Below are 16,104 nucleotides of genomic sequence, written 5' to 3' on the forward strand. Positions count from 1 at the left end.
TGCAGAGAAGCTTTGGTTTGTCCCAGCCTACATATCCACTTACAGTATTTAATCCAGGGAATGGAGAGAGGGGGAGGGAGAAGAACATTATTTAGTCCAGGGTATGGAGAGAGGGAGAGGGAGAAGAACAGTATTTAATCCAGGGTATGGAGAGAGGGAGAGGGAGAAGAACAGTATTTAATCCAGGGTATGGAGAGAGGGAGAGGGAGAAGAACAGTATTTAGTCCAGGGTATGGAGAGAGGGAGAGGGAGAAGAACAGTATTTAGTCCAGGGTATGGAGAGAGGGAGAGGGAGAAGAACAGTATTTAGTCCAGGGTATGGAGAGAGGGAGATGGAGAAGAACAGTATTTAGTCCAGGGTATGGAGAGAGGGAGAGGGAGAAGAACAGTATTTAGTCCAGGGTATGGAGAGAGGGAGAGGGAGAAGAACAGTATTTAATCCAGGGTATGGAGAGAGGGAGAGGGAGAAGAACAGTATTTAGTCCAGGGTATGGAGAGAGGGAGAGGGAGAAGAACAGTATTTAGTCCAGGGTATGGAGAGAGGGAGAGGGAGAAGAACAGTATTTAATCCAGGGTATGGAGAGAGGGAGAAGAACAGTATTTAGCCCACGGTATGGAGAGAGGGAGAAGGAGAAGAACAGTATTTAGTCCAGGGTATGGAGAGAGGTAGAGGGAGAATAACAGTATTTAGTCCAGGGTATGGAGAGAGGGAGAGGGAGAAGAACAGGATTTAGTCCAGGGTATGGAGAGAAGGAGAAGAACAGTATTTAGTCCAGGGTATGGAGAGAGGTAGAGGGAGAAGAACAGTATTTAGTCCAGGGTATGGAGAGAGGTAGAGGGAGAAGAACAATATTTAGTCCAGGGTATGGAGAGAGGTAGAGGGAGAAGAACAGTATTTAGTCCAGGGTATGGAGAGAGGGAGAGGGAGAAGAACAGTATTTAGTCCAGGGTATGGAGAGAGGGAGAGGAACAGTATTTAGTCAAGGGTATGGAGAGAGGCTGAGGGAGAAGAACAGTATTTAGTCCAGGGTATGGAGAGGGGGAGAGGGAGAAGAACAGTATTTAGCCCACGGTATGGAGAGAGGGAGAAGGAGAAGAACCGTATTTAGCCCACGGTATGGAGAGAGGGAGAAGGAGAAGAACAGTATTTAGTCCAGGGTATAGAGAGAGGGAGAGGGAGAAGAACAGTATTTAGTCCAGGGTATGGAGAGAGGGAGAATAACAGTATTTAGTCCAGGGTATGGAGAGAGGGAGAGGAACAGTATTTAGTCCAGGGTATGGAGAGAGGGAGAAGAACAGTATTTAGTCCAGGGTATGGAGAGAGGGAGAAGAACAGTATTTAGTCCAGGGTATGGAGAGAGGGAGAAGAACAGTATTTAGCCCACGGTATGGAGAGAGGGAGAAGGAGAAGAACAGTATTTAGCCCACGGTATGGAGAGAGGGAGAAGGAGAAGAACAGTATTTAGTCCAGGGTATAGAGAGAGGGAGAGGGAGAAGAACAGTATTTAGTCCAGGGTATGGAGAGAGGGAGAATAACAGTATTTAGTCCAGGGTATGGAGAGAGGGAGAGGAACAGTATTTAGTCCAGGGTATGGAGAGAGGGAGAAGAACAGTATTTAGTCCAGGGTATGGAGAGAGGGAGAAGAACAGTATTTAGTCCAGGGTATGGAGAGAGGGAGAAGAACAGTATTTAGTCCAGGGTATGGAGAAGAACAGTATTTAGTCCAGGGCATGGAGAGAGGGAGAAGAACAGTATTTAGTCCAGGGTATGGAGAGAGGGAGAAGAACAGTATTTAATCCAGGGTATGGAGAGAGGGAGAAGAACAGTATTTAGTCCAGGGTATGGAGAGAGGGAGAAGAACAGTATTTAATCCAGGGTATGGAGAGAGGGAGAAGAACAGTATTTAGTCCAGGGTATGGAGAGAGGGAGAGGGAGAAAAGCATCATATGAGTGGCTGGGTTCTTGGAGAGAAACGGAAGAGAGGGTAGAAAGAGGTAGGGAGAGGATGATGGTAGAGAATGCCCAGAGATGAGAGTGGTTATTCCCTCTCTTCTGCACCCTCCTCTCCCCACACACCAGATAATAGGAGAGGTAAGAGCTAGGGTACTGTTGCCATTGAAACACGTACAATGGCAGGGGGAGGAGGTAGGAAGGTACCCTGCTAAATTAACCCCTTGGATCCCTGGGAATAACGGTAGTTTTTTCTACATCACTGTGTGTGTATAGTATGTTTGTGTGTGTGTACAGTATGTGTGTGAGTGTGTGTCTCTTTCCGCTGTCACTGAGAAAATACATCCCATTTAGTCCCATTTACCCCTACCCCCTGTCCCATTATGCTCACCCCTTCAAACCATTACCCCTACCCCCTCTCCCAGCCAATGACCTGGGGTGACACTGACACACTAACATTTCATATTAAATGCCTCTAATGTTCGCCCCTCGTTGTTGTTTAACATGCTTCACTGAGCAGCCAGGCAGAGTGGCCCCTGTCCCTCGCCCCAAACCCCCAAGCCATGCCGCGCCTCCCCAGTCCCCCCTCCTGCCCTAATGGCTGTGTTAGCGTCAGGGAGGTGGGCTCTCCCTCCCCGATGAGCAGCCAACTGGAAAAGTGGTTCAGATATGTCAAAAGACCTCAAAATCAGAGAGGCCCGCTCCCCCTCCATCCTCCTCCACCCTCCTTATTCAACCCTCTCTCTTCCTCTGCCTCCTCCTCCCTCCCGCTCTCCCTCCATCCTCATCCACCCTCCTTCTTCAACCCTCTCTCTTCCTCTGCCTCCTCCTCCCTCCCTCCCCCTCCCCCTCCATCCTCATCCACCCTCCTTCTTCAACCCTCTCTCTTCCTCTGCCCCCTCCTCCCTCCCGCTCCCCCTTCATCCTCATCCACCCTCCTTCTTCAACCCTCTCTCTTCCTCTGCCTCCTCCTCCCTCCATCCTCCTCCACCCTCCTTCTTCAACCCTCTCTTCCTCTGCCTCCTCCTCCCTCCCTCTCTCCCTCCATCCTCCTCCACCCTCCTTCTTCAACCCTCTCTCTTCCTCTGCCTCCTCCTCCCTCTCCATCCTCATCCACCCTCCTTCTTCAACCCTCTCTCTAACTCTGCCTCCTCCTCCCTCCCGCTCTCCCTCCATCCTCCTTCTTCAACCCTCTCTCTTCCTATGCTTCCTCCTCCCTCCCTCTCCCCCTCCATCCTCATCCACCCTCCTTCTTCAACCCTCTCTCTTCCTCTGCTTCCTCCTCCCTCCCTCCCTCTCCCCCTCCATCCTCCTCCACCCTCCTTCTTCAACCCTCTCTCTTCCTCTGCCTCCTCCTCCCTCCCGCTCCCCCTTCATCCTTATCCACCCTCCTTCTTCAACCCTCTCTCTTCCTCTGCCTCCTCCTCCCTCCCGCTCTCCCTCCATCCTCCTCCACCCTCCTTCTTCAACCCTCTCTCTTCCTCTGCCTCCTCCTCCCTCCCGCTCTCCCTCCATCCTCCTCCATCCTCCTTCTTCAACCCTCTCTCTTCCTCTGCCTCCTCCTCCCTCCCGCTCTCCCTCCATCCTCCTCCACCTTCCTTCTTCAACCCCCTCTCTTCCTCTGCCTCCTCCTCCCTCCCTCTCCCCCTTCATCTCTGTCCATGGAACGGTAAACGGTGGCTGTCTGGAGACAGTACAGACCTGCCTATTAGCAGGCTGCTGACATTTAGCCCATCTCGCCCTCACTTGCTGACACACACACACACACACGCACGCACCCACACACGCACACACCACACAGTGCCCATCTCTCCCCCTGTCCCACTGAGCGCCATATTACGTATTAGCACAGAGAGAACAGAGCTATCCACGCCTAGCCCCAAATATCCCTGTAAATCAAGGAGAGAGGCTACGCTACGTTGGTGTGGCAGTGCCTGCCTGTCTGTCTGTCTCCTCGCAAGTCACCACCGTGAAATGGCAGCGTCTATTTTTAAACAACATCTGTTAGAGAGCCACCAGGAAAAGAGGATTTGTGTCTTTTATCTGCCTCTCATCCGGCTGTTCTGATGCATCTGGATTCAATCATGACCCCACAGAGTGTGCTGGGAAGAATGTCTTTTCATTGTTTTTAACATGAGCCTGATGATAACAGGCAGCCATGTTGAAAATGGTATTTTAAAATGTGTCCTTTTAAAATGATTATTTAATTCACAGTTACATTCAGTTATCACAATCAGTTCTGTTCCTAAAAGCAAAATGCAGTGACTTCAACTGATGACCAATTTAAAAGACAGATTAACACCAAATCATTTTCTAATGAATCAGATCACATGTTATTTGTCACATGCTTGGCAAACAACAGGTGTAGACGAACAGTGAAAGGCTTACTTACGGGCCCTTCCCTACAGCGTAGAGAAAAATGTCTTTCAAAAATAGACAGATAATAACACAAGGAATAAATACACACTGAGTAACGATAACTTGGCTATATACGGGGTAATTTAGGTAGATATGTACATATAGGTAGGGGTAAAGTTACTAGGCAACAGGATCGATAACAAGCAGTAGCAACAGTGTATATGATTCCTCTACATTATAGTACAATGGCTGTTATACTGCATCTAAAACAAAGAAAGAAAGAAATATATGAAATAGAATATAACATGCCCTCTGGTGGCCAAGTTACACTATTGCCATTGACTGGGTGCTCTCTCCTCCAAAGGTTGTTTACACACACAAATACACACTCACAGATGTACCCACACACACGCACAGACTCAGTTGAGTCTCAGAGGCTAGCAGATGCATCTTGGGCCAAAGCAAATCAAAAATAAAAGAGGTTCCTGTAGCGCCTGTCTACAACCTGCGCGCGCGTGTGTGTGTGTGTGTGTGTGTGTGTCTTGAGAGGATGGTTGACTGTGCATCCTGTGTCTTTTGTCTGAGTGTTCTGTTCTCAGTGGAGCAGAACATTCACCCCCCCACCCCTCCCCATAAACCGGGCTGCAGAGTCCACAGGAGTCAACAGGAGCAGGGTTAGAGCACAGAGCACTGACCCCCTTTGAGGATCAGACCTCTCTGTTGACCTCCGCCTCAACCCATTTCTCTCTCCTCTCTCGTCTCTCTCTCTCTCTCCTCTCCCTCTCGTCTCTGTCTCTCTCTATCTATCGTCTCTCTCTCTCTCTCCTCTCTCCTCTCGTCTCTCTCTCTCACTCCTCTCTCCTCTCTCTCTCACTCTCCCTCTCCCTCTCCTACTCTCTATATGAGAAACAACACCAGTTATCAGAGCATGCTAAACCATCCTACACTAGAACAGAAGCAATCAGCCAGTACAACACACAGACTATTGAGAAGCTGTTGGGATGACTTTACTGGCAGACAGGAGGCAGAACAGAGATGAATAGAGACTGTCTGACAAACACAGGCTGAGAGACAAAAGACTCACTGCATGGCGCCTGCTGCTACTGGGCTGTGTGTATGTGTGTCACTAAGGGGCCTCTCTAATGGTGATGGAGAACTCTGCTCTTGCTGTTTGTGTGCTGGGCTGACAGGATGACCCCCCCCCCCCCCACACACACACACACACCATCTTTCCCTGACCTTTAGCCCTGCTGGAGGCTTCACCCCAAAAATGTGACCCTTATTTCTCAGACTCACACTGAGCAACAAAAACAATCTGATACGGATACTTTGATTTAGCCACACAAACACAGTGGAACACACACACACAGGCACACACACCTTCACACCCAGGCTGCCCCCTCTGTGTAAGCCTGGGCCCTGGCAGCTCCCTGGTGAGGGGTGGGAGACGCATGGGAGGGCGCTCATTTACGCCTTTCTGATGGAGCCATGAATCTAAATTGGCAATTAAAAAGCAATTACAGGCAGCAGCGGGAACAGACTCCTGCAGTCATTGAAGCAAAATACCAACGCAGCACACCCTCCGCTCCCCTCTCACCCTCCCCTCGCCACCCCATTCACCCTCCCCTCCCCTCTGACCCACCCCTCCCCTCGCCTACCCTCTCACCCTGCTCTCACCCTCTCCTCCCTTCTCACCCTCGCCTCCCCTCTCACCCTTCCCTCGCCTCCCCTCTCACCCTGCCCTCGCCTCCCCTCTCACCCTGCCCTCGCCTCCCCTCTCACCCTGCCCTCGCCTCCCCTCTCACTCTGCCCAAGTCTCATATCTAAGCCAGGGAGGCACTAATCAACCCTCCTAACACACACTGAGAGGCAACACACACACACACACACACACACAAAGGATAATACACACACACACAAACACACAGGGATGCAAAAACACAGCAGCACAAAAAGGAAACATCACACACACTCACACAGATCATCACACACTGTCACGCCCTGACCTTAGAGATCCTTTCTATTCTCTATTTTGGTTAGGTCAGGGTGTGACTAGGGTGGGTTATCTAGGTTACTATATATCTATGTTGGCCTGGTATGGTTCCCAATCAGAGGCAGCTGTCTATCGTTGTCTCTGATTGGGTATCATATTTAGGCAGCCTTTTCCCACTGGGTTTTTGTGGGATCTTGTCTATGTCTAGTTGCCTGTGAGCACTACATTGGCACTGGGTTTTTGTGGGATCTTGTCTATGTCTAGTTGCCTGTGAGCACTACATTGGCACTGGGTTTTTGTGGGATCTTGTCTATGTCTAGTTGCCTGTGAGCACTACATTGGCACTGGGTTTTTGTGGGATCTTGTCTATGTCTAGTTGCCTGTGAGCACTACATTGGCACTGGGTTTTTGTGGGATCTTGTCTATGTCTAGTTGCCTGTGAGCACTACATTGGCTTCACGTTTCGTTTTTGCGCTTTATTGTTTTCTGTGAGTTTCATCAAATAAACATGTGGAACTCTAGCATGCTGCGTCTTGGTCCATTAATTCAACCAATGATCGTGACACACACTGATGCACATACACACTAGAGGTCGACCGATTAATCGGAATGGCAGATTAATTAGGGCCGATTTCAAGTTTTCATAACAATCGGAAATCGGTATTTTTGGACACCGATTTGGCAGATTATTATAATTTTTTTTTACAACTCGTATGATGGAGAAGAGGAGGACCAAGGTGCAGTGTGGTATGTGTCCATATTTATTAGGATGAACACGGAAATAACTAAATAACAAAGAGAAACGACAGAAAACAGTCGTGGCTGGTGCAGACACACAACAGACAACAGTCGTGGCTGGTGCAGACACACAACAGAAAACAGTCGTGGCTGGTGCAGACACACAAAAGAAAACAGAAAATAATCACCCACAAAACACAACAGAAAACAGTCGTGGCTGGTGCAGACACACAAAAGAAAACAGAAAATAATCACCCACAAAACACAACAGAAAACAGTCGTGGCTGGTGCAGACACACAAAAGAAAACAGAAAACAATCACCCACAAAACACAACAGAAAACAGGCTCCCTAAATATGGTTCTCAATCAGGGACAATGATTGACAGCTGCCTCTGATTGAGAACCATACCAGGCCAAACACAGAAATAGCAAATCATAGAAAAACTAACATAGACAACCCACCCAACTCACGCCCTGACCATACTAAAACAAAGACATAACAAAAGAACTAAGGTCAGAACGTGACAACGTTATTTAACTAGGCAAGTCAGTTAAGAACACATTCTTATTTTCAATGAACGGCCTTCACAGAACGCAAGAGAAGTGACACAATATTTCCCTAATTATAAGAAATTCATGTTAGCAGGCAATATTAACTAAATATGCAGGTTTAAAAATATATACTTGTGTATTGATTTTAAGAAAGGCGTTGATGTTTATGGTTAGGTACACATTGGTGCAAAGACAGTGCTTTTTTGCGAATGCGCTTGTTAAATCACCCGTTTGGCGCAGTAGGCCGTGATTCAATGATACATTTACAGCCACCGCATCGATTATATACAGCGGAGGACAAGCTAGATAAACTAGTAATATCATCAACCATGTGTAGTTAACTAGGGATTATGTTAGGATTGATTGTTTTTTATAAGTTTAATGCTAGCTAGCAACTTACTTTGGCTTCTTGCTGCCCTCGCGTAACAGGTAGTCAGCCTGCCACGCAGGCTCCTCGTGGAGTGCAATGTAAGGCAGGTGGTTAGAGCGTTGGACTAGTAACCGGAAGGTTGCAAAAACAAATCCCCGAGCTGACAAGGTAAAAATATGTCGTTCTGCCCCTGAACAAGGCAGTTAACCCACCGTTCCTAGGCCGTCATTGAAAATAAGAATGTGTTCTTAACTGGCTTGCCTAGTTAAATAAAGGTGTCAAATAAAAATGACATATTTTTTTAATCTGCCAAATCGGTGTCCAAAAATACCGATTTCCGATTGTTATGAAAACTTGAAATCGGCCCTAATTAATCGGCCATTCTGATTAATCGGTCGACCTCTAGTTTTAACCCTGCATGGTCTCCAGGCCCCAAGTCCCAGTAATCCTGCCTCTAACCCAGACCTCTAACCCAGCCCTCTAACCCAAATCTCTAACCCAGACCCCTAACCCAGGCCTCTAACCCAGGCCCTGCTAGTGTCTGAGTGGTTTTAGCCCTGACTCTCTCTGTGTGTCTCTAACCTCGGCCCTCATTTTTGCAGACTTATGCAAGCTGGGGGCCTGAGGTCAGTTCACAGCACAGCACAGCCCGGACTAGGAACTAATTGAATAGACAGCACTAAGAGAGAATACGGGGAGAAGAGGAAGAGGAGAGGCGGGGGCAAAGGCAGAGCTGTGGGTGTTAGGGATGTTCAAATCTTACTAAAATGTTGGCTTGAGTGAGTCGCCCCCCCCTCCCTCGCTGGTGATTAGGGATAAAAACAGAGGGCCGACAGAGCTTCCTTTGTCTGCAATACTGAGGGACGTTTTTTGAGAGAGAGAAAGTGTGAGTGAGTGAGAGAGTGAGAGAGCGAGAGTGTGTGCTTGACCCTGTGCATTGTGGGTCTGTGTGACGGCAGGGTTTCATGTGTTCGCTGGACCGGCATAGGGTAAACAGGGGAGACAGTCTGATGCTAGCCCCCCCCCTCTGTCTCACCCCTCTTACCCCCGCCCACCTCTCACCCACTAGACTTCCGCTCGCCCCCCTCCTTCAGCTGGGTGGCCTCAAGCTTTCAGAGGCACCGGAAACCCCCCAACACAACCTTCTCTCTCCCAGAATGACCCTGCAAACACACACATACACTGGAACAGAGTGCATCTCAAGAGCTAGCTGGAGCCACTTCACCCCAAAGATTAACAGGGTGAATGTGACTCTGTGAAGCAGAAAATGTGTATGAGTGTGTGTGTCAGTGTGTGTGGGAGCAGAAGGTCTGTCCCCCTCTGCTCACCCCTCTCTCCTTCCTCTAAGGCAAGGAAGGTGATGATAGGGTTGTGACAGGATGACATCACTTCTCCCTCCCCTCCCACCCATAGGGGCTCTGGCTAACCCTCTGGCTAATGCGCTATGCTTGAGGTGAAGGGGCACATGGGCGGGGTGGGAGGGGGCAAGATCATAGGGCCGAGATGGCATGGGGACAATTGGCTGGGACGCTCCCACACAGAGGGGCGAGCTGACCCCCCATCTCTGAACCCCATCACCCCTCACCCTCTCTCCTCCATCCTTCTCACTTCCTCAGTCTCCAGGGAGACATTCAAAATCTGTAGAGTGTTGTGAGAGTGTTGCTGCGGAGTGTTGAGGAGTGTTTAGAAGTGTTGAGGAATGTTGAGGAGTGTTGCATAGGGAGTGTTGAGTAGTGTTGAGGAGTGCTGAGGAGTGTTGCATAGGGAGTGTTGAGAAGTGTTGAGGAGTGTCGCATAGGGAGTGTTGAGAAGTGTTGAGGAGTGCTGAGGAGTGTTGCATAGGGAGTGTTGAGGAGTGTTGAGGAGTGTTGTATAGGGAGTGTTGAGAAGTGTTGCATAGGGAGTGTTGAGAAGTGTAGGGACTGTTGAGATGTGTTGAGAAGTGTTGAGTGTTGAGAAGTGTTGAGGAGTGTTGAAGAGGGAGTGTTGAGGAGTGCTGCATAGGGAGTGTTGAGGAGTGCTGCATAGGGAGTGTTGAGGAGTGCTGCATAGGGAGTGTTGAGGAGTGTCGCATAGGGAGTGTTGAGGAGTGTCGCATAGGGAGTGTTGAGGATTGTTGAGGAGTGCTGAGGAGTGTTGCATAGGGAGTGTTGAGGAGTGTTATATAGCGAGTGTTGAGAAGTGTTGAGGAGTGTCGCATAGGGAGTGTTGAGAAGTGTTGAGGAGTGTTGCATAAGGAGTGTTGAGGAGTGTTGAGACGTGTTGAGGAGTGTTATATAGGGAGTGTTGAGGAGTGTTGATGAGTGTTGTATAGGGAGTGTTGAGGAGCGTTGATGAGTGTTGAGAAGTGTTGAGGAGTGTTGCATAGGGAGTGTTGAGGAGTGTTGAGAAGTGTTGCATAGGGAGTGTTGAGAAGTGTTGAGGAGTGTTGTATAGGGAGTGTTGAGGAGTGTTGAGAAGTGTTGAGAAGTGTTGCATAGGGAGTGTTGAGGAGTGTTGAGATGTGTTGAGGAGTGTTGCATAGGGAGTGTTGAGGAGTGCTGATGAGTGTTGCATAGGGAGTGCTGATGAGTGTTGCATAGGGAGTGTTGAGGAGTGTTGCATAGGGAGTGTTGAGGAGTGTTGCATAGGGAGTGTTGAGAAGTGTTAAGGAGTGTTGAGGAGTGTTGCATGAAGAGTGTTTTAAGAGTGATGAGAAGTGTTGCATAGGGAGTGTTGAGTCTTGAGGAGTGTTGCATAGGGAGTGTTTTAGGAGTGTTGAGGAATGTTGCATAGGGAGTGTTGAGGAGTGTTGCATAGGGAGTGTTGAGGAGTGTTGCATAGGGAGTGTTTAGGAGTGTTGAGGAGTGTTGCATAGGGAGTGTTGAGGAGTGTTGAGGAGTGTTGCATAGGGAGTGTTGAGGGGTGTTGAGGAGTGTTGCATAGGGAGTGTTGAGGAGTGTTGAGGAGTGTTGCATAGGGAGTGTTGAGGAGTGTTGCATAGGAAGTGTTTTAGGAGTGTTGCATAGGGAGTGTTTTAGGAGTGTTGAGGAGTGTTGCATAGGGAGTGTTGAGGAGTGTTGCATAGGAAGTGTTGAGGAGTGTTGCATAGGGAGTGTTTTAGGAGTGTTGAGGAGTGTTGCATAGGGAGTGTTTTAGGAGTGTTGAGGAGTGTTGCATAGGGAGTGTTTTAGGAGTGTTGAGGAGTGTTGCATAGGGAGTGTTGCATAGGGAGTGTTTCATAGGGAGTGTTTTAGGAGTGTTGAGGAGTGTTGCATAGGGAGTGTTGAGAAGTGTTGAGAAGTGTTGCATAGGGAGTGTTTTAGGAGTGTTGAGGGGTGTTGCATAGGGAGTGTTTTAGGAGTGTTGCATAGGGAGTGTTTTAGGAGTGTTGAGGAGTGTTGCATATGGAGTGTTTTAGGAGTGTTGAGGAGTGTTGCATAGGGAGTGTTTTAGGAGTGTTGAGGAGTGTTGCATAGGGAGTGTTTTAGGAGTGTTGAGGAGTGTTGCATAGGGAGTGTTGAGGAGTGTTGAGGAGTGTTGCATAGGGAGTGTTTCATAGGGAGTGATTTAGGAGTGTTGAGGAGTGTTGCATAGGGAGTGTTGAGGAGTGTTGCATAGGGAGTGTTGCATAGGGAGTGTTTTAGGAGTGTTGAGGAGTGTTGCATAGGGAGTGTTGCATAGGGAGTGTTTTAGGAGTGTTGAGGAGTGTTGCATAGGGAGTGTTGAGGAGTGTTGCATAGGGAGTGTTGAGGAGTGCTGTGCTGCTCCTCTGCCCTCCACCATTAGACCCAGAGCTGCGGTAAGAGGGTTTAGAGGCAAACCATAATCCATAATCCACTCCTTATCAAAGCTAGCAGCTACACACACACATACACACACACTGGGTCAGTCAGCATGAGGGGAAGGGGGGCAGATGGGCAGGGGACACACTTGACTGCTGAGGCCCTGAGGGGTTGGAGGGGTGGGAGGCAAGGCTTGGACTGGGCTGGGACTGGGGTTTAGAACAAGGCTTGGACTGGGCGTTAGATCAAGGCTTGGACTGGCATGGGACTGGGCGTTAGATCAAGGCTTGGACTGGCATGGGACTGGGGGTTAGAACAAGGCTTGGACTGGCATGGGACTGGGGGTTAGAACAAGGCTTGGACTGGCATGGGACTGGGGGTTAGAACCAGGCTTGGACTGGGCTGGGACTGGGGGTTAGAATGAGGCTGGAGCTGTGGTTATAAAGCTAGGACTGAGGATAGGTCGGTGTTTATAAAATAGGACCGGCGGGGGGGGGGCTCGAGGGGGCACAGATGTTGGCTGCCGTTAAGATTGTCACCTCGGTGGCCTGGTGGCAGCTGGCATTGTTTAACACACAGAGAGAGGAGGGTGAGAAGAGGGGGAGGAGGGTGAAGGAGGGGTGAGAGGAGGGGGGGGGGGGGGGGGGCATTCGCAGAGCCGCCAGCAATGTCACATGTACATATGTCACATACATTCTGCCACGCCATGGGTTACAGGCCAGCCTAGAAGTCTGCTAATCCCTCGAGAGCTTGTGTGTGTGTGTGTGTGTGTGTGTGTGTGTGTGTGTGTGTGTGTGTGTGTGTGTGTGTGTAGGCAGCCTCTTTGTACTAGATCTCTCTCCAGGGACAGAGGTTGAAACATTGCTTTGACTGGGCTGAAAGATGGATGAAAATATAGTGGTTGACAACACAAAAGACGCAACACGTATCAAGATGTGAAAAGAGAAAGATGACAGAGAGAGGAGGGGAGACAGCTAGAGTAAGTACATACAGTGTGTTTTTCTGTCTCTGTGTGTGATTGTCTGTCTGTGTGTGATTGTCTGTCTGTGTGTGATTGTCTGTCTCTGTGTGTGATTGTCTGTCTCTGTTTGTGTCTAGTCTTACCTGGCGTGCCTCGCTCCTCCAGAGACCGTTGCTGGTCTTGGTGGGGGCAATGGTGACGACGGGCGGGGTGCTTGGCACACTGTGGCCCCCAGGTGGCACCAGGACAGGCCCTGGGCCCAGGGGGCCTCTCTTGGGTGTGCTCACCGGAGAACTGTGGTTGGTGGCTGGGGACGAGACCGGAGACGACTCACTACTGATGGACGAGCCAGCTATGAAGAGAGAAGAGAGGACATGACATTATTACAGTAGCATTATTACTATACAGCCTTGTTACATGACATGTTACTAGACAGCTGAACCACACAGTCATTATTACTATACAGCCTTGTTACATGACATGTTACTAGACAGCTGAACCACACAGTCATTATTACTATACAGCCTTGTTACATGACATGATACTAGACAGAGCTGAACCACACAGTCATTATTACTATACAGCCTTGTTACATGACATGATACTAGACAGCTGAACCACACAGTCATTATTACTATACAGCCTTGTTACATGACATGATACTAGACAGCTGAACCACACAGTCATTATTACTATACAGCCTTGTTACATGACATGCTACTAGACAGCTGAACAACACAGTAGCTGTTCTCAGCTAGAGAATCTACTGAAAAGTTGTGTAGTCTCTGAGCTAGAGGTCTTCACGGATCCACCTGTACCCGAATAACTGAGACCCGATCCGGAATCCGAGTGGGTCCGAATTCAGAATTCTAAATAATGTCATAGGTCTGGGTAGGATCTCTTTCCCCCTCTCCCTCCATACCGCAAACTGCCATTTATTCCTGGGGTGCTGACCTGTTGCACCCTCTACAACCCTGCTGGTCAACTATGAACGTTTGAACATCTTGAAGAATGATCTGGCCTTAATGGCCATGTACTCTTAGAATCTCCTCCCGCCACAGCCAGAAGAGGACTGGCCACCCCTGGTTCCTCTCCAGGTTTCTTCATAGATTCCTGCCTTTCTAGAGAGTTTTCCCGAGCCACATCTGCTGATGTAAAAAGGGCTTTATAAACACATTTGATTTCATTTGAACTGAAACAATTGTAACAGATCTCTGTTATATGTCATTTATGCTGCTCTTGCTATTCACGAGAGGGGAGTGTGGCGTGTGTAGCTTGTTGTTGGCCAATCATAAGTCATTAAAGTGGCAATAGGCTACAGCCATAGAGCCTCAGTGTGTGTAAAGGTTAGGGAATATCTAATCAATGGAAGATGGAATTAAAAGTTAAAGGAGAAGGATAGGCTACAATGACCAGGAGCCAACAGGTAGGCTGCTACTTAATGTTCTGAATGGAGTTGTAACTGTGGGATGAGGAAGGTCATGCACTGCAGCTTCAATTAGCCTAGCTAGCTAACATTAGCTAGCTTCACTAGCTTCTCCTGGTTTGATGCAGTCTAGACAGGTACTAAGTAATCATATTTGATGATAAACAACCTAGCTATGGCAGCTCATAGTCTACTATAGCGTGAGTCGGCTTGATTGGTTGCTGTCTCTCGTCTCTCCCTCCCTGCTCACTCGCTTTCAGTACAGCCCCCTCCCCCACCTACTAGATCGGCACCTCTACCCCTCATCTCCCTCCTTATCAGCTCCGGTTGATAAAGTAGCTTCAAAAATGGATTTGACCAGGTCTATATGGAACGGGTCTAGTAGTCTTCAGGTCTATATGGAACGGGTCTAGTAGCCTTCAGGTCTATATGGAACGGGTCTAGTAGTCTTCAGGTCTATATAGAACGGGTCTAGTAGCCTTCAGGTCTATATGGAACGGGTCTAGTAGTCTTCAGGTCTATATGGAACGGGTCTAGTAGCCTTCAGGTCTATATGGAACGGGTCTAGTAGCCTTCAGGTCTATATGGAACGGGTCTAGTAGCCTTCAGGTCTATATGGAACGGGTCTAGTAGTCCTCAGGTCTATATGGAACGGGTCTAGTAGTCTTCAGGTCTATATGGAACGGTTCTAGTAGTCTTCAGGTCTATATGGAACGGGTCTAGTAGTCTTCAGGTCTATATGGTCTATATGGAACGGGTCTAGTAGTCTTCAGGTCTATATAGAACGGGTCTAGTAGCCTTCAGGTCTATATGGAACGGGTCTAGTAGCCTTCAGGTCTATATGGAACGGGTCTAGTAGTCTTCAGGTCTATATGGAACGGGTCTAGTAGTCTTCAGGTCTATATGGTCTATATGGAACGGGTCTAGTAGTCTTCAGGTCTATATAGAACGGGTCTAGTAGTCCTCAGGTCTATATGGAACGGGTCTAGTAGCCTTCAGGTCTATATGGAACGGGTCTAGTAGCCTTCAGGTCTATATGGAACGGGTCTAGTAGCCTTCAGGTCTATATGGAACGGGTCTAGTAGCCTTCAGGTCTATATGGAACGGGTCTAGTAGTCTTCAGGTCTATATGGAACGGGTCTAATAGACTTCAGGTCTATATGGAACGGGTCTAGTAGTCTTCAGGTCTATATGGAACGGGTCTAGTAGTCTTCAGGTCTATATGGAACGGGTCTAGTAGCCTTCAGGTCTATATGGAACGGGTCTTGTAGCCTTCAGGTCTATATGGAACGGGTCTAGTAGCCTTCAGGTCTATATGGAACGGGTCTAGTAGTCTTCAGGTCTATATGGAACGGGTCTAGTAGCCTTCAGGTCTATATGGAACGGGTCTAGTAGTCTTCAGGTCTATATGGAACGGGTCTAGTAGCCTTCAGGTCTATATGGAACGGGTCTAGTAGTCTTCAGGTCTATATAGAACGGGTCTAGTAGCCTTCAGGTCTATATGGAACGGGTCTAGTAGCCTTCAGGTCTATATGGAACGGGTCTAGTAGCCTTCAGGTCTATATGGAACGGGTCTAGTAGTCTTCAGGTCTATATAGAACGGGTCTAGTAGCCTTCAGGTCTATATGGAACGGGTCTAGTAGCCTTCAGGTCTATATGGAACGGGTCTAGTAGCCTTCAGGTCTATATGGAACGGGTCTAGTAGTCTTCAGGTCTATATGGAACGGGTCTAGTAGACTTCAGATCTATATGGAACGGTTCTAGTAGTCTTCAGGTCTATATGGAACGGGTCTAGTAGTCTTCAGGTCTATATGGTCTATATGGAACGGGTCTAGTAGCCTTCAGATCTATATGGAACGGGTCTAGTAGCCTTCAGGTCTATATGGAACGGGTCTAGTAGCCTTCAGGTCTATATGGAACGGGTCTAGTAGTCCTCAGGTCTATATGGAACGGGTCTAGTAGTATCAGGTCTATATGGAACGGGTCTAGT

The 16,104-nt window shown here is 48.6% G+C and overlaps 1 protein-coding gene across 1 annotated transcript in view; it reads right to left on the minus strand.

Annotated features, from left to right (window-relative positions):
• LOC139411526 (genetic suppressor element 1-like) overlaps positions 1 to 16,104 on the minus strand; it is a 452,683-nt gene that overhangs the window by 20,605 nt on the left and 415,974 nt on the right. The window contains exon 4 of the mRNA XM_071157992.1: positions 12,832 to 13,040. Coding sequence (XP_071014093.1) covers positions 12,832 to 13,040 — 209 coding nt within the window. The remainder of the gene's footprint in view (positions 1 to 12,831; positions 13,041 to 16,104) is intronic.

Source organism: Oncorhynchus clarkii, chromosome 6 (genome assembly GCF_045791955.1).
Source record: "Oncorhynchus clarkii lewisi isolate Uvic-CL-2024 chromosome 6, UVic_Ocla_1.0, whole genome shotgun sequence".
Lineage (NCBI taxonomy): Eukaryota > Metazoa > Chordata > Actinopteri > Salmoniformes > Salmonidae > Oncorhynchus > Oncorhynchus clarkii.